The 22,744-nt window shown below is 53.2% G+C and overlaps 1 protein-coding gene across 1 annotated transcript; it reads right to left on the minus strand.

The window, feature by feature from the left end:
* Positions 1-3,192: 3,192 nt before the first annotated feature.
* Positions 3,193-12,383, minus strand: LOC123346676 (zinc finger protein RFP-like). Its single transcript, XM_044984151.1, has 8 exons — positions 11,764-12,383; positions 9,321-9,416; positions 8,513-8,743; positions 7,901-7,923; positions 7,234-7,349; positions 5,806-5,865; positions 4,030-4,211; positions 3,193-3,285 (listed from the first exon to the last, which is right to left on the minus strand). The coding sequence occupies exons 1-8, from the start codon at positions 12,178-12,180 to the stop codon at positions 3,193-3,195; spliced, it is 1,218 nt and encodes a 405-aa protein (XP_044840086.1). The 5' UTR covers positions 12,181-12,383.
* Positions 12,384-22,744: the final 10,361 nt, after the last annotated feature.

The raw sequence follows: 22,744 nt of genomic DNA on the forward strand, positions 1-22,744 counted from the left end.
AATTCTTCACAGTCTGCCTGGGACTTAACTATCTTGAATAGTTTTGTATCATCTGCAAATTTTGCTACCTCACTGTTTACCCATTTTTCCAGATGAATATGTTGAATAGGACTGGTCCCAGTACTGACCCCTCCAGGATACCACTATTTATCTCTCTCCATTCTGAAAACTGATAATTTATTCCTACCCTTTGTTTCCCATCTTTTAACCAGTTATTGATCCATGAGAAAACTTCCCTGTTATCCCACAATGGCTTACTTTTCAAAAGTCAATTTAAATTAATATTTTTTTAATTTATATATTTTTAGAAATCTAGACCTGTTATGCATTTTGGTGTAACTTGCATTATTCTTATGTTAAATTTGCATCATCCTAACAAAGCATTTAGTTTATTCATATGGCTTTTATATATCTCATTGGTCCTGACACCCGTCCTGTAAATTCGAACACCCCCCCCTAATTTCAATTCCTGGGGAAACCACTGAGCAGAGCTGTGAGTGGCTGGCAAGGCATCTGGTGCCAGAGCAAATGCCTGGACAGTGGACCAAGCAAGATGCACCCCCTGGCCCCCACCAGGGTGAGAGGTGAACTCTGCAGATGCACCTCTACATTCTGGGTCTTCACTGTGAGTGCTGCAGAGGGAGAAGGGGTGGGCACGTTAAAGGAACTTTTGGTTGCTTGAATTAAAACCTGAGACAAAAGGTTTTGTCCCCCACCCAATGTATTCCAGGGTGGTTGTTTTGCTCATGGTTTTATGTTTATTAATCCAGCTTGCAGCGTTTCCCCAAATGAATGCCGTGTGATTTCTCTCCTTTCATTCAAAGTTTCTTTTCTACACTCAGACTCCGTGGTTGTGAGAGGGGAAGTATTGCCTCTAGAGGCGCCCAGGGCTGTGTGTCATTTTCTCAGGTTACTGGGTGGGGCTGGAGCTGGTTCTGTTGTATTGTTGAAATGAACTCCTAGATCAGTGGTTCCCAAACTGGGCTTCGTGAACCCCTGGGGTTTGTACAGTTTTTTTGGATATTGCCATTCCTAATATCTGATTTGTCTCCATTTATCCTTTTCCGTAGAGACTGTCCAGTTTGGCCGATGTACATAGCAGAGGGGCATTGCTGGCACATGATGGCGTAAAACCTGTAGGAGAACACTTCAACCTCCCTGGCCACACAATAGCAGATCTTAAGGTGTTTCCAAGATCGCTGCTTTTATAATTTATACTCAGGTCAAGGAGAATATCCCTGGAAATACTCATTTTTAGGAGGAGGTTCACAGGACTTGACATTTTAGTGAAAGGTGTTCACGGGTTGTTAAAGTTTGGGACTCACTGCCCTAGATATTGAACCCGGGCCTGGCTGCTGCGAGCTTCCCCCAGCAGAAGGGTTATATTAATACACAGTGAGGGCATCCACAGTCACACACAGACTTGCACTGAAACAATAGGTGGGAACTAAACCCCCTTGAGTGATTTCAGTGGCAATGTGTTGGCAGAGGAGCCTTGGCTTGGTGGTATCTTGCTGATCATCTAACCACCCGCCTGGGACCAGCCGGGCTACAGGGGCTCCCTGGGTTAAGGTCAGAGGCAGCTGGTGTATGTTAGTGACAATGCATGAAAATAGCAACAATTCATTAATCTGGAGAAAACCTGGAGCTGAAGGGTGATTTTATGGTAAATCTTCTAAGATTTATGTCATCACAACCTGAAGGTCACAGCCGAGCCCCTTCAGAACACAAGCTACGAGCTAGAAAGAAGATTTTAGGTTTTAATTGTGTAAAACTCCAAACACAAAAGGGAAAGTAACACTCAAACCCATTCCCCACCCCAATCCCCCACCCTGTTCCAGCTGCCCCAGTCTCTTCCTGTCATTTTGTCTCCTTGGGCCAATACCGAGTTCATTATCACTGTGTTGACTGGGTCTGCTGGGGGGAAATACAAGGCAGAGATCCATGTTTTGGTTTTGTCTGATTCTGGGCAGAGGAGTGTCAGGCCAGAGAAAAGGGACAATGGGGACTGCTCGGCACACAAAGCTGGACATGCTCAAGTCCACAATTAGCAGCAATTGCTCCTCTGCACAGGCTCTTTGCTGCTGGAGCTCCCCGCAAATGTTTCCCACCAACGCATTTGCCTCCACAGGTCTAGATTTTGACTGTGGTTGCACCGTTGCTCCTTTGACCTGAGCAGTTAGCCAGTGTTTGGGGCCTTGCTAGGTTCTTCCATTGGCAGGAGAAATTGATTATAGGAGTCAGGTATTTCTTTGGTGCAATCTTTATTATTTACAAACAATATCCACACATTCTTTTCCCCTGAACACGCTACAAACAAACAGCAGCCGGCAGTTTCTTTACTCAGAACTCCACATCTGCCTTTCCAGGGAACCCCGGCCTGAAGCAAGCTGTCACTCAGTTTCCTGCTGGGATCACACTCAGGACTGGTTCTCTTGGCTTTTTGTCTCACGCTCACCAAGCTGCCAGCCAGTCCCTCAGTCCCTGTGTTTTCAGCCAGCTCCAGGGAAAGCCCTCTTAGGCCTGCTCTACACTTAACACTTAGATCAACCTGGGGATGTTATTCAGGGCTGTGAAACTTTGTGTGCTCTGAGTGCCACAGCTAGATCGACCTAACCCCCGGTGCAGCCAATGGAATTCTGCCGGTGACCTGGCTACAGTCTGTGAGAAAGGGGGATAAACTAGAGCGATGGAAAAAACACTTCCGGATGCATCTACACTATGGCACTTCAGTGACAGCTGTAGCTCTGCTGTAGTAGCAATATTCTTCCTGAGACCTGGTCTACACCTAAAACTTACATCAGCGTAGCTACATCGCTTAGAGCTGTGAAAACTTTCACACCATGTGTGATGTAGTTAGGTAAATCTAACACCTGATGTAGACGCAGATAAGTCAAGGGAAGAATTCTTTATTGCCCTAACTACTGTGTCTTCTGGAGGTGGATTTACTGCATTGATGGTAAAATCTCTTTTATCGACCTAGGAAGTGTCTACGCTTGTCACTCATTTCTACTGGATATTGGGATGAATGCACACTCCACAGTCCCTGGGTCTCCTTCTCCCAGGCTCCCGCTTGGTGCGGAGCTTCCAGCTTCTTCCCAAAATGCCAAATCTTAATTAAATAGTTCTGTGTCCCTGCCCACCCCCCCGATATGCCTGTTCCCAGCCCCACATTAATACTGCCGCATAACCTCAAATCAATTCTGCCCCCAGCCCCTCCACCAGTTGTGACTCTGTAGCCCCCACATCTGCCCCAACGCCCCTTTTCTTCTCCCATACCTGGTGCTGCAGGGAGGGAGGTGGAGGAGTTTCCAGGGGTCATAGAGCTAAGAGGCCAGAGGTTGGGTAGACAGGAGTCCTCCAGGCCACAGGGGCTAGGATTACTTGGCTAGAGAAACCCATTTTTCCATTCCCAGTGGGCTGTTGCCCCCCGCAGCACCGCATGTCTCAGTGGCACTGTCTGACCCAGGATCCCAAGAGTCCTCCTGGATCATAGAGGACAGCGGCAAAGAGGCTGCACAGTCCCTGGGTCAGTGATGCTATTGGCTTCTCTGCCACGCAGCAGCCTCCAGGGTCATAGAGACGGGATGATAGAAAGTCCACAGGAAGAGGTCACAGAGAAAAGGGTGTGTGAGGCTAGACAGGCTGATTTCAGGGCTCCCAGTGAGATATTCCCCCGCCCCTCCCCTGTGTGTCTCAGGGACACAGTCTGAGCTGGGATCCCCCCACCCAGAACCAGGGTCGGATTCTCTCCCCAGGGACGGAGCCCGGCGGGAAAGTGAAGATCGGGGCCTCGTCACCAGCATCGATAAATGTCACCTGCCCCCGGTCACAGTCCAGACAAACCCGGATCCTGCTGGGGGCCCTGCTCAGGGGCAGAGGAGTCGCAGGGGAGGTGAGAGCCTCGAACCGACCCCACCACCCCACAGCCCAGATCCCCTCCTCAGGGCTGAGGCTGATCCCGTCCTTCCTCCCCACAGACTCTCTGGCCACCCCCACAGCCCAGCATCCCCCAGCCCCCACCTCCACTTCCACCTCCCAGCAATGTCTCCCCGAGGTGAATCCCTCACAGCCCAGCACACAGCCCCAATAGTCAAATCTCTCAGGGTTCTCGGGCAGATCCTGCCATGTGTCTCCCAGTCTCACACTTTTCCGATCCTCAGACAGGACGAGGTTGGGATGAGCCGTGTCTGGATCTAGAGTCACATTTGCTGGGGAGAGAGAATCAGAGCGTTAGGGGCAGAGCTTGGTCCTGGGGGAGGCTGGGGCCATTTCTCACACTGCCCAGCAGCCCCGTCCTGGCTGGGACAGGCCTGGATCCCAGGGAGCTGCCTGTGCCCTGGGCACCTGAGACCGAGCAGGGATGTCACTGTAGCTCCTCAGGGTAGTGATCGATCTATCGGGGATCAATTTATAGAGTCTAGTCTAGACACGATGAATCGATCCCCGAGCTCTCTCCCCGTCAACTCCGGTTCTCCCCTGCTGTGAGAGGCGGAAGCGGAGTCGATGGGGGAGGGGCAGTATCTTAGCTCGACACCCCGCCCCCTTAGCATAGACCAGGGCCTAGTGAGTTTCTCATTTGCTTCCAGAAGCTTCAGCTCCCGGCTCCCCCTGCTGGGGCTGCTCCATTCCCAGGGGCACAGACACAGCCAGGAAGGCGTCAGAAGCTTTTCCTGAGCAGGGAGCAGAGGAGACCGGTATCATCTTTATACCCCAGAGGGAAGCTCCCTCCCCTAATGCAGCCTCCACTCCCAGGCCAGGGAACAGAGACGAAGGTGCAGCATTGGGGAATAGCTGGTTAACACCACAGAGTAGGAGGTGGCATTGGGTGGGGGAGCCCCATCCCCAGCCCAGAGAGAGGGGAGGACCTGCTAGCATCACAGGGAGAGCGTCTCCCCAATCCAGGAAGCAGGGAGCAGCTTCAATGGGAGAGCCCAGCCCTGCCCACAGGAAAGGCAGGATGTTGGAGAAGAGTGATGGGGAGACCTCTCCACTAGGGTAAACCAGAGGGATGTCTCAGCCCTCAGGGCAGAGAGCTCTGTTCAGGTGCTGCTCAGTGAATGTTTCCGTCCAGCAGCCTGGACATGAACTCAGCACTAAGGTTGGTGTCAGGAGTGTTTGTGTGATGTCAGTCTGGGATCTCCCCACGAGTTCTGGAACCTTGGTACAAGTTGCTGTGGGGGGCAAAACGTCTCACCACCTGTGGCCACATCCCCTCCATGGCCCTGCCCCACTCCTCCTCTTCCTGCTGAGGCCCCGCCCCCTGGCCAGGCTGAGAACTTGGCTGCTGTGGAGAGCTTCTAATCCTCCATCTCTGCTGGGTGGGTTTCTGCGGGGCCTAAGAGCAACCCCCAGCCCAGGTCCCCGCTCCCTGGAATGCGTGATGATGGCTTGGGATCTCCCCAGGAGTTCCAGACCCTTGGTAGAAGTTGGGGGTGGGGCACGAGGTCCCACCACTGGTGGCCCCGCCCACTCCGTGGCCCTGCCTCATTACTCCTCTTCCCACCAAGCCCTGACCCCTGGCCAGGCTGGGAGCATTGCCTGCTGGGGAGAGCTCATGATCCTTCACCTGTCCTGGGTGGGTCTCTGGGGGGCCTGAGAGCAGGCTCTGTCCCATGTCCCCACTCCCCGGGGTTCTCCACCCAGGGCAGGTGGAGGGTGCAGGGCTCCACAATGCCACTTGGGCTCCCTGGGTGGGAGCCCAGCTCTGGTTTCTGGCCTGGTCAGGGGCAGGGTCTCGGGGGAAGAGGAGCAGGGGTGGGGCCGCTGAGAGGGGCCAGTGCTGGGAAGGGGCTGCAATCTCACCCTGTCTGTGTGCTCCGAGTGGTTCCCCTCTTTTTCTCTCCAGTGCAGACGGCAGAGTGTCTGGAGGGGGAAAGGATAAGAGAGGTGAGATTTCAGGCTTCATATATATAACAGCATCATCACTCTCATCTCCTAGAACTGTGTTTTCATCATGACACAGAAATAGACGGAGACACACTCAGGTATTTAATGTGAAAAGGTCTGAAACCTCTTTCCTCTCACATTCAGGCATCTCCCAGCAATGGACCCAACATCCTTGTGAACTCCCAACTTGTCAAAAGACATGAAATTGTAGAAAAGATCCTTGGGTCCTGATTCTGTCATCCCAGATCTGCTTAGGTTTCATCAGGGGAAGTTTGAGTCGCAAGACTGAGGTCCCAGTTATGCTGGTACGCCCTCAAGGTGATATTGGACACTGGACTATCAACTATTTCTGAAGGAACTCTTTACAGCTAGAAAGCTCGCGATCTCCGCTATGAATCTGAACCTCGATGTCTGTGTGTATACTGATCTTTTAACCATACTCTCTCTCTTTTGTTTTTTAATAAAGTGTAGTTTTGTTAACAAGAAATGGCTGTAGCGTGTATTTGGGTAAGATCTGAAACATTTGGTAACCTGGGGCGTAATGTGTCCAATCCTTTGGGATTGGTAGAACCTTTTGTGTTATATGATGAAGTAAGATTTTCAGAAATCATTGTATTTGACATAAGGGAAATATTTCCTTAAGTTACCTTGTTATTAAGTGATGTGTTCATAAATTGCTCTGTGGGACAAAGAGATGTTTCGACCACAAAATGTCCTCAGAGACACCAGACACCCACAATGTGCTGCCCAGGAGCAGTTAGCAAAGTCCAAAAAACCGCATGTGGAGAAAAGGGTCAAAGTGACCCGTGCACATCAGTGTGTAATGACTGGTAATGAACGAATCAGAAATGAGAATAACTTGAAAATAGCTTGGATAGCAAAAGCCCTGCCAGTTAGAAGATACTTACAATACATAACACACATGCATGTGTAGTGTTTGAGTTATACAAGATACTTCCTATTCATAACATTCAAAGGTGATTGGAAAAGAACTAATAAATATATACTCTGGATGTGTAAAATATGTCAGACATTGTAAGGAGCATCATAGGAGAAATGCATCATGACCTGCCTATGCCCCAGGAGAAGGTAACTGGCCAGTATTTCTTTCAGTATGTCTGTCATTTCTTACTTTAACAGTAACTGTACTGGCAAGCCATGCTTTTGGAACAAATAAGGGGTTGAATTAAGCAGTCTGAGTGTCTTGGACCCTAAGTGTGTGGCATTCTCATCCAACAATTAAATAGAAGCATAATGTATTATGAACCAATTGACCAGAGCCATTCTCTTTCCACAGTCTCAGATACATATACCAGTTTCCCCTCCTAGATCCCTTCCAGGTACCTTTGAACTTCCTCAGAGCCTCCAGTAGCGCAATAGTTTTCTGGGAGAAACCACTGACTTGCTCTTCCAGTTCAGGAGAAATCTCCTCTGGCTGCTGCAACTTCCTCTTCTTACACCTGGAGAGAAACAATGTCATGTGATTACAGTTCATTGTGAGACTCATTATAAATGGTTGCTAGGCAGTCGCTGCTTTAATGGGCCTGGAGTTAGAATTCCTCTGCTTCTCCCAGCTGCAGAAATCTGTCCCCTAGGAACTAGACTAAGGCACCAACTCCCACCTCCCCAGCTCATTCCACACAGGTCTCCAAAGAGTCTTCAAGTGGGAAAGACTCTTGACCACTGCTGGCCTGGGCTGAATGGTAACCAGGGCCCCAGCAGTGACAGGCCCATATTCCATCCCCACTATTCTGAGGAGGCCAGTCCCCCAGGGAGGTGACAACTCTAGGAAATACTTGAGGTCAGTCCTTCCCACTGAATGGAGAATCCCAGAGTCTCCTATACAAGGGTGAGACCCTCAGGATGAAGTTGATCAGAGAGATTTGTATCTAGAACGTGACCTTCCCCACACATTTTGCTGTACAGCCCTGGGAGATGCAGTGCTAACATCACCATTAAGCTCTTTCCCAGTATTGTGAAGTGCGAGGGGGAGTGAGAGGGAGCTACGTACCTGCTCAAGGTGCTTCTGACATCCTAGAGGGAAGGGAGAGAGAGAGGAAAGATCATCAGTTCCATTTGATTCACACAGGGGATCCCAGGGAAGGGATTTTGCAAATATGGGGAAGAGAGGCCCTGCCCTGACCCCAGGGCCATGGATTCCCTGAGCTAATGGGGCTTTTCCATCTCTAAGATCTCTGTCTGTAATTCTGCAAAGAACAATAGTCACTCACATGTCAGCAATGCACACGCCGAGTTACACTCAGATCTCTGACCACTGGCTCCAGTGCTTATGATTCAGGAGCCCTCCCTTCCCTGTGTGGGGATCTGGGATGTTTCTAACCACAGGTGCTGGCTTCTAGTTGCCCCTGGAGGTGCTCAACCTCAGGCCCTGCCCCAACTCCTCCCCTTCCCCAATGCCACACCTCCACCCTCCCTCTTACCACTGAGGCAGGTGGGAAGTGCTGGGAGGGACGGGGAGGAGTTCATCAGTGGGCATGAGGCACTGCGGGTAGAGGGGGGAGCTTTCTGCCAATGGGTGCTAAGCACCTACTAATTTTTTTCCATGAGTGCTCTGGTCTTTAAGCACCCATGGAATTGGCGCCTCTGTTTCTCCGTGTCTCACCTGCAGGAATTCACTGGCTGGCTTCTGACACTTCCCCTCCAGCTCACTGATCAGCTCTCTGAGATGGGAAATCTGCTCGGAGAGTTTACTGACATTTTCATTCTGGATTCTCACAATCTCCTCATCCAGCTTCTCCAGCTGGGCCAGCAGGCGTCGCTCTTGTTCCTTCAGGAACTGCCCCAGTTGCTGAAATTCAGACATAATCTTTTGCCTCTCGGTTTGTGTTTGTTTCTGTACGAAAATAGGGCAAGAACTGGTCAGGGACATGGATGGAGCCTGGGATCCTTTCATGAAGAGTTGAGTGTGCAGCAGGGAGAACTTAGTTGAAAATCCTGATTTCTGACATTTGACTTTACCCTAGGGAGAGGATTCTCTCACAGCTTCCCCTTCAGCCCCTGTATCTCTGAAAGGGAGGTTTCCATGTCTGTCATGTTAGCATATTATGTCATTCATGGTCTCTGGGAATTCAGACCCAGAGCAGCAGGAGGCAGGACTCAGCACTGCACTGGCAGAGACACCAGGGGAGAAAAAAGAAACAAACGTGTTAATGCACGAAATGCAGTGGACAGCACCTCATGGGGACATTCAGTTCACTTGGGGAGGATTTCTGGGCAAGTCACAAGAGCTAGACATTAACTGACCAGCTGAAATGGAACTTTGGCGCTTGTCTATGCACCAGTCTAACCCAGCAATCCATGGTCATGGAGAAACACTCACAAGCCCATGTTCACCAAAGCCACACAGGAAACTGCCTCCAAACAGACCTCCCACTACCAGTCCCTGCTGGTTCATAACAACAGGCACCTACCAGATACTCCTGGCTTTTCCCCTCTCCAGTCACTTTCAATCCCAGCAGCTTTTCTCGCTCTGCCCTCAGAGTCTTCAATTGGGTCTGGATTTTTTGCTGAAGAAACAGAAAGGATTTGGGAACTTGAATTTGAATGGTTGAGAGGGGTGTGGAGCTTTTCGTTTTTTCATCCAAGATAACTGTTGGTCCTAATCACTTTGTGACATTAGGGCCACCAAGGAGATGAAACCTTATCAGTGCAGACTGGGAGTGTGTCATTATCAGACTCGTTACCAATTCAGATTCAGTCTTTTTAGTAATTAGAGACAGATCTCAATTATAACCAAGCTTAACTGGTATTTGTGAATTGATGGGCGGTACAGAGCATAACAGGACATTGGAGTCACATGGGGGTGAATCAATAAATCTGTTTTTGAGGTTTAATGAACAAAGTGATACAAATCCCAGAAGCCACCAGGGTTTCAATATGGGCTGGGATTTCAGCCCTGAAGCCATGGGGACTTTATTGGTTGGGCTGATCTGGTCTAGGCACCAGGGCAAACCCCATGAGACGTCAGGAGGCCATTCGTCTGGTTGGAAGCTGCACAATCCCAGTTTTGTGGAGCACTATTCGTGTCTGGTAGGGTCCCAGCACTGGGTGTGGCTTCATCCGGTGAAAAAGAGAGAAGAGGAGACGGAGGATGCAGGAGGACACCAGTGAGGGTGGGGGCAGGGGTGTGAGTGGCACTTCCATGCAGAATGACGCAGGGGGGGTCGAGCTGACAAAGGCAGGGGAGGGCCCAAGCAGGCTGATCGATTCAGGTGCGGGAGGGCCCCATGCTGGCAGGCGTGGGCATGTCCTATATTCTGGAGATGCCTCAGGGTCCCTCCTAATGAGGCAGATTTGTATAAGGAACTGTTGGGATTTCCCCCAGTGCTGCCCTAAACCCTTTCCGTGGCAATGCCCTCTGGGTAGGTCCCCACTGTCCCATTCCCTGGTAAAGATCCCGGAAGCAGTGCATTCTGGGAGATTTCTAAAGGCTGCCTGGTGGGACTAACAGAACAGCTCTGGCTGGGCCCTGCCCACGTACACAACAGAGCAGGTCAGATTGGCACCGGTCAGCTCCAGCCTGGGGTTGGTTTTGCTACAATCCAGTGTAATCCCAGTGGTACTTGGCATGGACCTGAGCTGTCTGGAGCCCTTTTGTGTGCGGACTGAAGGTGCTCAGGGTCCCACACAGCGTTTAGCCCAGTGATCTCCTCTAATGCAGACCAGTAGCATCTGAGTTTAACCCCTCATGGAGCAACACAGAAGTTCAGGTTCCCCCTGGGAAACCTCGTCTCCCTGGTGAGTCTGGGGCTTTTCTCAAGTCTTTTTCTCCTACTGTCCACATGTCATCATTGCCCCGTGCTCCTGAGAGGACAGTGTAGCCTAGTGGTTAGGGCACTGAGCTTGGCCTTGGAAAAATGGGGGTTTATACCTGGCTCTGACACTGACCTACTGAGTGACCTTGGACAAGTCACTTCCCCTCTTTGTGCCTCAGTTTCCCCTCCCACCTTTTGTCTCTCTTGTCCAGTTAGACCAGGGGTGGGACAATATGGGAGCGGGGAGGGGCCAGCCTCCTCAGCCAGGAGATCAGGGGACGAGCAGGATGGGCCTGTGGCTGGATGTGGCCCGCAGGCCGTAGTTTTCCCACCTCTGAGTTAGATTGTAAATGGCTCAAGGCAGGGATTGTCCCTCACTGGGTTTTCTACAGGGCCCCCCACAATCGAGGTCAGATCTCATCTGGGGGCTGCTGGGATGCCAATAACAATAATAAACACTGTGACATAATCAGTAATAACAGCCACAGCTTGTAACTCCCCCTTCTCCAGTCTGAAGGCAGCGCTCCCACATAGACTGGCCTGCAGCTCTTGTGAATCAAACCTCACTGGGCATTTAATCACTTCCGGTCTGCAGAGAGTTCCCTTAGTTCACTGGTGGGAGCTGGGTCTGAAAAGGATTCAGCTGCTCAGAGAAAACTTTCATAAGAACATAAGAACGGCTGTACCGGGTCAGACCAAAGGTCCATCTAGCCCAGTCTCTGTCTACCGACAGCGGCCAATGCAAGGTGCCCCTGAGGGAGTGAACCTAACAGGCAATGATCAAGTGATCTCTCTCCTGCCATCCATCTCCATGCTCTGACGAACAGAGGCTAGAGACACCATTCTTACCCATCCTTGCTACAATCAGACAATTTTTAAATCGCACATCAGACAATCCCACATCAGACAATTTTTAAATCGCTCTCTTGCCTTTCTTGTCAGGCTGGAGTATCATTAATTTGTACAGCCTCTTTCATGCAATGAAGGCTACACACAGCTGAGTGACACAGATACACAAGTCTAAGGAAACTTGTGATGCTATTAACTTTGGATTTGAATTACAGGTTATTATGCATTAGATGGGAGAGCAGTCCCCTACCTTGTACTCCTGGGCAGCCTCCTGGATGGGAACCACCGTGTGAGCGCGGTGAGCCCGGGATCTGTCGCACACCACACAGATGGGGGTTTGATCCTCTTCACAGAACAGTTTCAGAGCCTCCTGGTGTTTTCCACAAACCCCGTCCCCTCCGCTTCCCTTTGCTGCCTGTAAACTCAGTCGCTTGGCGATTTCTACCATGTTTGCCAGCTGCCTGTTGGGCCCGAGGTTTCTCTGCTGCACAGTTTCTCTGCACTGAGGACAGGAGATGTCTGTATCGGATCCCTCCCAGCACTGGCTGATGCAGGCTCGGCAGAAATTGTGCCCACACTCCAGACTGACAGGTTCTGTGAAATACTCCAGACAGAGGGGACATGTCGCTTCCTCCTGGAGACTTTCCACGGGGTTCTCTGCAGCCATGGCTCCCTCTGGGCAGTTTGTAACAGGCTTTGTTTCAAATTCCTGAGTTCACACTATGCCCCGCCTGCAGCAGCAAGGGGGTGTTTCCCTTCCTGGAACTGACTCCTGCTCTTTGTTCAGTTGGAAGGGGCCTACCTGTAAGATCAGAGCCCTGGAGGTTGTGGTGAAAAATTTACCACTAGCAGTGGTGAGCTGCAGCCAGTTTGCACCAGATCGCCCGACCCGGTTGTTAAATTTAGAAGCCCCTGCACAGGCTGGGGGAGGGGCTGCTGCCCGGCCCCGACCTTGGCCGGGTGGTTCCCCACTTCCAGGCAGCACAGTAAGGGAGCAGGGAGGGGGTGTTGGAAGAGGGTAGGGGAGTTGGGGGGGTGGATTAGTGTCAGGGCAGTCAGAGGGCAGGGAACAGGGGGACTGAACGGGGCCAAGGGTCGGGGGGGGCAGTCAGGAAGGCGCAGGGGTTGGATGGGGTGGTGGGGGGCAGTTAGGGGTAGGGATTCCAGGGACAGTCAGGGGACAGGGAGAAGGGGTGGTTGGATGGGGTAGGGGTCCCCAGGGTTCCATCAGGAATGAGAGAAGGGGTTGGATGGGGTGGCAAGGGGCAGTCAGGGGACAGGGAAGGGAGGTGGATAGGGCATGGGTGGGGGGGGCTGTCAAGGAACATGGGGGGGTTGGATGGGACAGGAGTCGGGGGGGCATGACCCCTCATGGGGTGAGGAGGAGGGAACCGGTTGTTAGTATTTTGGCAGCTCATCACTGACCACTAGGGCTCTGGTCTGGCAATCAGCCCCTGTGCTGGTGGGGAGGGTCACTGGGGCTTCACATGGACATCAGCTCTCCCTGTGAGGATGAGCCTGCAGGAGCAGGGTCTGTGTGGCTGAGGAGCGATAGTCAGAATTGGGGGGATTCTTTCTTGTTTTATACTATATAATTTTGATACATAATGCTCATTTTAAGCAATTTTTATATTTATTGTAAACTTTCACAGTTGCACAAAAATCTGGGTTTCAGCATTTCATTCCAATTGTTTCCAATTTAAACGTTCACAGCTCTGGGAAATTATGGGGGGATCAGAGAATATTTCGGTCAGACCAGAACTATTGAATGACACTGGACACTGAGATTCAAAAAGTTGAAGCTTTAGAACTGTTAAAATTGTCTGTGAGCAGGTAAATCTCCCTCCCTCAGGGCAATAACCCAATTCCTCCCCCCCCCACCACACAGACTGAGGCTGAAAGCAGGGCCGGTGCAACCATTTAAGCCAACTAGGCGGCTGCGTAGGGCGCCTAGTAGTTGGGGATACATAAAAGTCCGCCCTGGCGAGGCTGTGGAATGGAGGTGAGCTGGGGGGGGGTGCGGGGAGGGCTGCCTGCAGTAACGGGGGGGAGGGTGGTGGCGCACAGGGGAACTGCTCCCCCCTCCAGATCACCTCCACTCTGCCTCCTCCACTGAGCACACAGCCCAGCTCTAAGTCTCCTCCAATCAGCGCTGCAAGCCTGGGCAGGGAGGAGAATTAGAGCAGTGCTGGCGTGCTCAGCGGAGGAGGTGGAGCTGAGGTGAGCTGGGGCAAGCTCCCCAGGCGAGGTTAGCTGCAGAGGTGGGTAGCTGCTGCGGGGGGCTCCCTGGGCGGGGCGGTGGCGGCGGACTCCTAGGGTAGGGGTTAGCTCCTCGGTTAGCTGCAGCGTGGGACGGGGTTAGCGGAATGTGGGGGCAAGGTGGAAGTTCGCCTAGGGTGCGAAACTTACTTGCACCGGCCCTGGCTGAAAGTCCATCTGATGGGAGCTCAGGGGCCTGTGGAATGTGCTGGGAGCTCAGCCTGGGGGTAGTGGGGCAGGTGGCCCTGTAACACGACCACGCCCAGCAAGGCCTGGACTGACTGTTTCTCAGTCCCAGCAGAGAGGCCAGGGACTCAGTGATGTACTGAGACCAATCTCCTCCACACCAGGTGAGGGCTGGGGCCCAATGGCCAAGGGCAGCGGGTGTGAGGGCTGCTGGCACAAGGGGTCCTGCACTGCACAGGGTGTGGGATAAACAGAGAGCTCTAGGGGTCCCTGGTTCAGTGCTGGGTGCGCTGCCCAAGAGAGCAGCCGTCACACCTGTTCTTAGCCTGGCGGCTCCTGCTTCTGTTTCCCTGCACAGTCTCCCCAGCTCTCCAGGACTCCTGGCTCTCTGCAGATGGCAGCGGCTGTGAGGGGAGCTGGCACTGGGGCTCCTGCGCTGTACAGGGGATGGGCTAACCAGAGCTCTCCTGTCCCCAAGGCTCTCAGGCCACTTGTCCAGCCTGGCTGCAGGAGGGGATCTGGGGACAGACAGAGGGGGCCTGGGAGAGTCTGGGGGGGCAGACACCTGGGAGCAGACACTGAAATCCAGCGGTGGTGAGAAAGGCAAAGGGACAGGTGCTCAGGGCTGTGTCCCTTAGATATTCACAGCTCATGTCAGTGAAGATGCTGATTGGGTGCTCACTGGGGGTTGAACCATCAAAATTATAATTCAACGTACAATGGATCTTAGTACTTGGTGTCAAACAATGACTGAGAAACCTTCACCAGCCACTTCCCCAGAGATGCCGATAACCTGAGTGTTAATAAACTTCTTTCGCAAGCAGAGACCCCAAGGCACAAGAAGATCCCACGCCCTGATCTGGTGCCTCTTGAAAGCAGAGGAAAGATTCCCAAATCACATAGAAGGCTTTTGGATCAATCTCTGAGTGACTTGGTCAGTCACCTTGAGTGCCAGTCACTGCACCCCCAAACTGGGTTCTCTGCACATGCAGTGCAAGGGGGTTGGGCAGGTGAAATCCATCCTCCTTCTGGGGCCAGGACATAGGGCCCCAGCACAGCACAGCCTGTGCACCCTAAAGTCAGCCCCTCCCCCAGCCTGTGCAGAGGGGCTGGGACTGGGAAGAAGCTGGCACCACGGGCAGGGGCTGTTCCTCATGGGGAGGAGCTGATCAGCTGCCCTGCCTGAAGCACAACCACTGCCTGTGACACTCCGCACCTGCCCAAGGCTTGCAGTGGCCTCCTGCCCCCAAACTGTGCCCATGTTAAAAAATGGGCAGAGCTCAGTGGCCTCACCACCATGGCCCCTGGTCTTCCCTGCTCCAGTGCCCCTGGATCTCCTCACTGCTACATGGGCTAGTTTTAGGGCTTTGTGTTCTGGCCACTGTCGCTTTGGTTGGTAACTTTAGCTACAATCCCAGGGAGATGTGTGCACTGGAATTTTCTCCCAATTTAAAGATAATCTTCTCCTAAAATCTCACCCTGTCTGAATGGTCCTAGGGATTTCCCCTTTTTCTCTCCAGTTCAGACAGCAGAGTGTCTGGAAGAGGAAAGGAGAAGAGAGGTGAGATTTAAGGCTTTCGTATTAGAACAGGGTCCCTAGTCTGAACAGCTAGAGTTGTGTTTTAATTATGCCAGAGAAATGGACAGAGACACACTTGAGTATTTAATATAAAAAGGTCTGAAGCCGTCTCTTTTGTCTCTCACTCAGGCATCTCCCAGCAATGGAACCAACATCCATGAAGCCTTACAACCATCCCAGGACAGACAATGTGTAAGTGAGATTTACTTTTCCCTCATCATCCCCTCCCACCCCTCAGACTCCAGTTGGTTTGTCTCATTCACTTGCTACCTTTTGTCATAACCTAGACCCAGATCATGCAAAGACTTTGGCATAAAAGTAACTTTACCCACTTGGGTCTGTGTGACACTAACGGGATGTTCAGAGCGCCATGGAGCGCTGGCTGCAGCCCCCCTGCACCACTGGGATTCCCCTTCCAGGAGACACTGGAGCTGCTTCTCCTCCAGCAGCTAGTCCAATCCGTCCTCTTGCTGCTGCAGCCTCACTGCTATTGGTAGTGTGCTCGCTCCAGGAGTGTCAGCATGTTTACATGCACCCATCTGGGAATCACACCTCTCAGGTGCTGTGTAGACGTGCCCTCACCAAACTAGGACATTTGCAATATAAGTAGGGTCTGAATGAGCTCTCCTTTGACACCTAGTGGTGAGCTGGGGAAGAGGACTTCAGGAGCTGCCTTTGTTTGCATGGACACACCCACCCTGCCTCGGTGCTCAGCATGATGGGGCTGCTTTGCCCAAATGATTCCTTTTGGCTGGTATTGGATCACCAGTCAGTTTGTTATTGGGGGCAGAGGTACTAAAGTGTTGTTATCCTTGTGTGAATCAAGGGCAGCAGAACTGTGCTTGGCATGCCCTGATTGAGGGGCTCACCCGCAACTGAACTGCCCTTGCTGGGCAGGAGATGTTGGTGCCAAAGACTAGTGGTGGTGTGAGAGGGGGGTGAGCAGTGATGAGCTGCCAAAATCATAACAACCGGTTCCCTCCTCACCCCAGGAGGGATCATGCCCTCCCGACTCCTGCCCCAACCAACCCCCCGTGTTCCTTGATGTCCCCCCCACCCCAGGGACTCCTGCCCCATCCACCCCCCTTCCCTGTACCCTGAGTACCCTCCGCTGCCCCATCCAACCCCTCCTCTCATTCCTGATGGCCCCCCAGGAACCCTGCCCCATCCAACCACCCTTCTCTCTGTCCTCTGACTGCCCCTGGAACCCTTGCCCCTGACTGCCTCCCACCGCCCCATCCAACCCCTGATCCTTTCTGACTGCCCACCAGGACCCTTGCCCCTATTCAATCCCCCTGTTCCCTGCCCTCTGACCCCCCACCCCCAAACTCCCCTACCCTCTCTCCAACACCCCCTCCCTGCCCCCTTACTGCGCTGCCTGGACGTGGCTGGTGGCGCTACAGTCCGGCCGCTGCTGGAGCCGGGAGCCCGGGGACACGGGGCCAGGACAGGAGTTGCGCGGCCAGAGCCGGAGGATGTGGCGGGAGCCCGGCGGCCGGAGCCAGGCGGCTGGCCGGGTGGAGCCAGGGAGGGCCGCGACCAGAGCTAGAGCCGGGCAGCCGGGACCGCCACCACGGCCAGACCCGCGCTGCCGGAGCCCGACCCCGTGGCAAAACAGCAGGGGTGGCTGGAGCCACGGGGCCAGGCAGGGCCAGAGCTGGGGGGGCCGTGTCCAGAGCCGAGCATCCGGGTAGGTGGGGGCACGGCAGGGGGGATGCGGCCGAAGCCGGGCGGCCAGGGACGCGGGGCCGGGCAGGGTCATGGCCGGGAACGCGGGGGTGGGGCGGACGCAGGGCTGAGGGGGGAGCTGGGTGGCCGGGGAGGGCTGGGAACGCGGAGCCGGGGGGGGGGGGGTGTGCCGGGGCCAGGTGGCCAGGGAGGGTCGCGGCCGGGAACGCGGGGCCGAGGGGGGGGGGAACGCGGAGTCGGGGGGGGTGCCGCGGCTGGGTGGCCAGGGAGTGCCGCGGCCGGGACTGGGTGGCCGGGGAGGGTCGGGGACGCGGGGCCGGGGAGGGTCGGGGCCAGGTGGGGACCCGAGGATGGGAGGGGGGGCCTGCAGCCGGGGTGGTCGGGGCCGGGATGCAGAGCCGGGGCCGGGTGGCTGGGCGGCCGGAGACGCGGAGCTTGGGAGGGTCGCGGCCGGGGAGGCGGGGACGGGGACGGGCTGTGGCTGGAGACCGGCGGGGGCACACGGCCCGCCCTAGTTTCCTACCTCAGCGTCTCTTCCTGGGCCGGGGAAGCCTGCTTGCTTCTCAGCCCTCCCAGGCTTTCCACGCGAACAGCTGATTCGCGGGAAGCAGAGAGGAGGAGAAGCAAGGAGGAGCGTTCATGGCAGGAGGTGGAGGCAGAGCTGAGGTGAGCTGGGGCCGGGCAGCAGGGAGTGCTTGTTAAATTTAAATGCCCTTTTAGAACCTGTTTGTCCCACTGGGAACAACTGGTTCTAAAATGGCTTCTAAATTTAACAACCGGTTTGCGCAAACCGGTGCGAACCGGCTGCAGCTTACCACTGGGGGTGAGTTATCTGGACTAGATGGTGTACGTCTTGGATGCTATCCAATTCTTACTATATAATCACAGAGCTGGTTAAGATTTAATGGGGAGTTTTGTTACATACCAACAGATCTGCAATCACTGATTGTCAGGTCTAATCATTAGATCTTCCTTGGGAGAGTTTCTCTGATACAGGAGACTGCTCTGTGTGTGCTACCAGTGAGGCTCCCCCACTAGCAGCTGAAATCATTGAGAGCTGTGCTCAGTGGTGTGACGTGAAGATGTCCCAGAGAGTGTGGGGTGGCGAGCCAATAGCTGGCTGAGCAGCTGGTGCAGTGGTAAGTAGAGCTGTGAGTGGCTGGCAAGGCAGCCGGTGCCAGAGCAAATGCCTGGACAGTGGAGCAAGCAAGATGCACCCCCTGGCCCCCACCAGGGTGAGAGGTGAACTCTGCAGATGCACCTCTACATTCTGGGTCTTCACTGTGAGTGCTGCAGAGGGAGAAGGGGTGGGCACGTTAAAGGAACTTTTGGTTGCTTGAATTAAGAACCTGAGACAAAAGGTCACTGCCCAATGTATTCCAGGGTGGTTGTTTTGCTCATGGTTTTATGTTTATTAATCCAGCTTGCAGCGTTTCCCCAAATGAATGCCGTGTGATTTCCCTCCTTTCATTCAAAGTTTCTTTTCTACACTCAGACTCCGTGGTTGCGAGAGGGGAAGTATTGCCTCTAGAGGCGCCCAGGGGTGGTGTGTAATTTTCTCAGGTTACTGGGTGGGGCTGGAGCCGGTTCTGTTGTACTCTTGAAAAGGAACCCTTAGATCAGTGGTTCCCAAACTGGGCTTCATGAACCCCTGGGGGTTTGTGAAATGTTACAGGGGGTTCTCGTGGAAAAATTCCCTAATGGCAGACGGAGCTTCCCTAGGGACCCTGAGCAGCCCGCGTCAGAAGCTCAGATCTCCTGGACTTCCAAGAGCTAAGCAGATCAAAGCCAGCATCCCTGTCACACTGAGGAGATTTAAACTTCAAGACTCCTTAGAAGAAATGGAAAGGGAGGTGGATATTTTTTGCTGTTTTTAAAATTAAATAGGCAGCTAGGATTGTTTTTAAACTTATTATGAAGAACAAGTTTAAGTTTTGTTGTAATGTGCATTGTTTGCCTGGACTGCTCAAGACCTGAATGCTTGTGTAGGAGGAACTCTGTGAGTTGGCTTCTTAAATACCTTCCTGCTGTTTCGCATCTGATGCTCCTTGATGAAACCTAGGAGCCTTGTTTTATAAGAGTCTTATTCAAAGTGACGCAAGCTACGAAAGTGAGAGCTTGGAAGTGTGCTGCTGTTTTCATAATGTAATAAAAATACTGTCCCGATAAATGATAATTAATAATAAATAGTGTGTAATAAGCATGTCATAAAAACAAATTTTATGTTTCCAAGATCACTGCTTTTATAATTTATACTCAGGTCAAGGAGAATATGCCTGAAATTATTAATTTTTAGGAGGAGGTTCACAGGGACTTGACATTTTAGTGAAAGGGGTTCACGGGTTGTTAAAGTTTGGGAACCACTGCCCTAGATATTGAACCCAGGCCTGGTTGCTGCCAGCTCCCCCCAGCAGAAGGGTTATATTAATACACAGTGAGGGCATCCACAGTCACACACAGACTTGCACTGAAACGATAAGTGGGAACTAAACCCCCTTGAGTTAATTCAGTGACAATGTGTGCGCGGAGGAGCCTTGGCCTGGCTGTGTCTTGCTGAACATCTAACCACTCGCCTGGGACCAGCCGGGCTACAGGGGCTCCCTGGGTTAAGGTCAGAGGCAGCTGGTGCGTGTTAGTGACAAGGCATGAAAATGGCAACAACTCATTAATCTGGAGCAAAGGTGCTGAAGGGTGATTTTATGATAAATCATCTAAGATTTATGTCATCGCAATCTAAAGGTCACAGCCGAGCCCATTCAAAACACAAGCTAAGAGCTAGAAAGAAGAGTTTAGGTTTTAATTTTGTAAAGCTCCAAACACAAAAGGGAAAGTAACAATCCAACCCATTCCCCAACCCAATCCTCCACCCTGATCCAGCTGCCCCAGTCTCTTCCTGTCATTTTGTCTCCTTGGGCCAATACCGAGTTCATTATCACTGTGTTGACTGGATCTGCTGGGGGGAAATACAAGCCAGGGATCCACGTTTGGGCTTTGTCTGACTCTGGGCAGAGGAGTGTCAGGCCGGAGAGAAGGGACAATGGGGACTGCTCAGCACACAAAGCTGGACGTGCTCAAGTCCACAGTTAGCAGCAATTGCTCCTCTGCACAGGCTCTTTGCTGCTGGAGCTCCCTGCAAATGTTTCCCACCATTTGCCTCCACTGGTCTAGATTCTGACTATGGTTGTCCCATTGCTCCTTTGACCTCAGCAGTTAGCCAGTGTTTGGGGCCTTGCTAGGTTCTTCCATTGGCAGGAGAAATTGATTATAGGAGTCAGGTATTTCTTTGGTGCAATCTGTATTAGTTACAAACAATATCCACACATTCCTATGCCCTGAACACAGTACAAACAAACAGAAGCCAGTAGTTTCTTTACTCAGAACTCCACGTCTGCCTTTCCGAGTGTAGCAAACTGAGAATGTTCTTAATGTTTTCTCTGAATACTGTGTTGGTGCCTCAGTGTCCCCTATGCAGTTCTTAAGTATCTAGGTGGTGGAATACGGATATGTGATTGCTACAGAGCAAAGGGCCAGTGCACCTAAATGCCTGGCACTCTGTCTCCTAGCAACTGATGGCCTGAGCCCCTCCTCTGCAAAGGTGCCAACTGAAGGTGTTGGAGACAAAGAGATCATGTGACATCCTGGCCCGGGAAAGACACTGAGCAGAGAGGAGGGGCTGGAGGGGTTTGGCAGTCTGGAGCCGGCTGGGGATGAGGAGTTAAGTGCAGACATGGACGGTCTGGCTCACTGCCCCCCAGAATGGTCCCAGCCGAGGGGTCCCGTTCGCTGTGTTAGACCGTGTTCCTGTCACCGAATAAACCTCTGTTTTACTGGCTGGCTGAGAGTCACGTCTGACTGTGAAGTGGGGGTGCAGGACCCTGTGGCTTCCCTAGGACCCCGCTGGGGCGGGCTCGCTGTGGGAAGCGCACGGAGGGGCAGAGGATGCTGAATGCTCCAAGGAGAGACCCAGGAGGTGAAGACGTGTGAGCCTCTTGCCCTGAAAACAGTCTGCTCCAAAGGAGAGAAGGCTCCCCAAAGTCCTGACTGGCTTTGTGGGGAGCAGTTCCAGAGCATCTGGTGGCAAAGGTGGGATGTACTGCACCCCGTGAATGGCGCTTCTTGCAGTAAGTGACTGGGGAGCAGTAAAACAAAGGAGGGATGATGAGGACCAGGCAGGCTGAAGGCTCAGAGAGGGACGGTTTCAGGGGGCCATTAACCTCTGGGAGTGTGTGACTAGTGAGAAGGACTGTTGGAGTAACAGGGTCCCCCTGAGGACTGCAGCGAGCAGTCTCGGGGTGGAGGAGCTTTCTGCTCGACCCTGGGAGAGAGAAGGGTTTTTGCAGTAGCAGGGTTCCCCTGGGGATTGCAGGAGCAGTCCCGGGGCAGAGGAGTCTGCAGCTCAACCCTGGCAAAGAGGTGGTGACCACGAGAAGGGCTGGCACACCAGGGGTTCTTCCTGGAAACCATGGGGGAGCCAAGAGCACACAGGCCTGTGAGTCCAGAGCCACTTGGGAACAGTGAAATGATGGCCTATCACCATCGCCTTAAGAAGGACAAAGTGGGAAGTTCACCAAGGCACAGTTAATCGTGCAGTTGGAGGCGGAAGACCGCTCTGAGGAGCAGATTCCTGACCCAGATTGGGCTACAAGAGGATCTGGGAGCAGCTGGAGCAGCAGCCAGGCATCCCCGAGAGTCTGTTCTCCAACCAGATGAGGGTCTTCACGATCGGGTTCCCCATCAGGGGATCGGAGACAGATGGAATTGGAGCAGAGCCCGAGAGGACCGTAAGAGAGAGCAAGGGCCCGAGGAAAAGCTGCAGGAGAAGCAGCAGCAGCATGGACTGGCGATGGTGGAGTGGAGAGGCATAGGGAGCTTCCCAGGGGTCAGTAGGGAGACACGCCTGGGTGGTGAGACCCTGGGAGAGAGAGAACTGTGGTGGTGCAGCCGCAGATGCTGAGGGGCTGTGGGGCCTGAGTGAAGGTCCCCGGGGTGAAGCCCCTCGCCCTGCCTATGGTCTGGATCCCTCTGCAGACAAAGGAGGGGTCAGGATGGCTGGTAGTTGGGGTTCTCCAGGATTTCGGCTGTGAGATCCTGTAGGGGGGGTGACTGTGTCTCTTTGGGACAGGATCAGGCCCTGTCCTGTAACGGCCAAGGATTTGAATTCAAATCCAGGGAACCAATTGGCTAAGATGGAAATGGTCAGTGAAAATGCAAATGACCTGGCTGGCAGCGGGGGAGGGGCTGCAGGGCTCAGGATACCTGCCTGCCTGTAACCAGCCCCCTGGGGCTGAGTGGGAGGGAGAGATTCTCCCCGCCCCCCTGCACACCGGAGAGTGGGCTCATGCTGGCTCTGATGCTGTGACCAAAGCAAGGAGCTTGCTGCCTGCCCCCACTGGGACAGCAAGGGCAGTGCTGAGCACGGTGGGAGTTGAGACCCCAGCTGAGTGGGGGGACACCCAGACAGGGCAGGTCGGTTGCCAACCAGGTTTGCCTGGTCCAGATGTGCTGCTGCGAAGTGATT

This window comes from Mauremys mutica, chromosome 12 (assembly GCF_020497125.1).
Source record: "Mauremys mutica isolate MM-2020 ecotype Southern chromosome 12, ASM2049712v1, whole genome shotgun sequence".
NCBI lineage: Eukaryota > Metazoa > Chordata > Testudines > Geoemydidae > Mauremys > Mauremys mutica.

What these genes read in the sequence shown, in the direction of transcription:
- LOC123346676 (XM_044984151.1), bottom strand. Translation starts at nt 12,180, where the DNA reads ATGGCTGCAGAGAACCCCGTGGAAAGTCTCCAGGAGGAAGCGACATGT. An exon ending in GGAAAAGCCAGGAGTATCTG is followed by an intron (nt 8,744 to 9,320) that starts GTAGGTGCCTGT and finishes ATTTTCGTACAG; the next exon opens with AAACAAACACAAACCGAGAG. An exon ending in GTCAGAAGCACCTTGAGCAG is followed by an intron (nt 7,350 to 7,900) that starts GTACGTAGCTCC and finishes GTTTCTCTCCAG; the next exon opens with GTGTAAGAAGAGGAAGTTGC.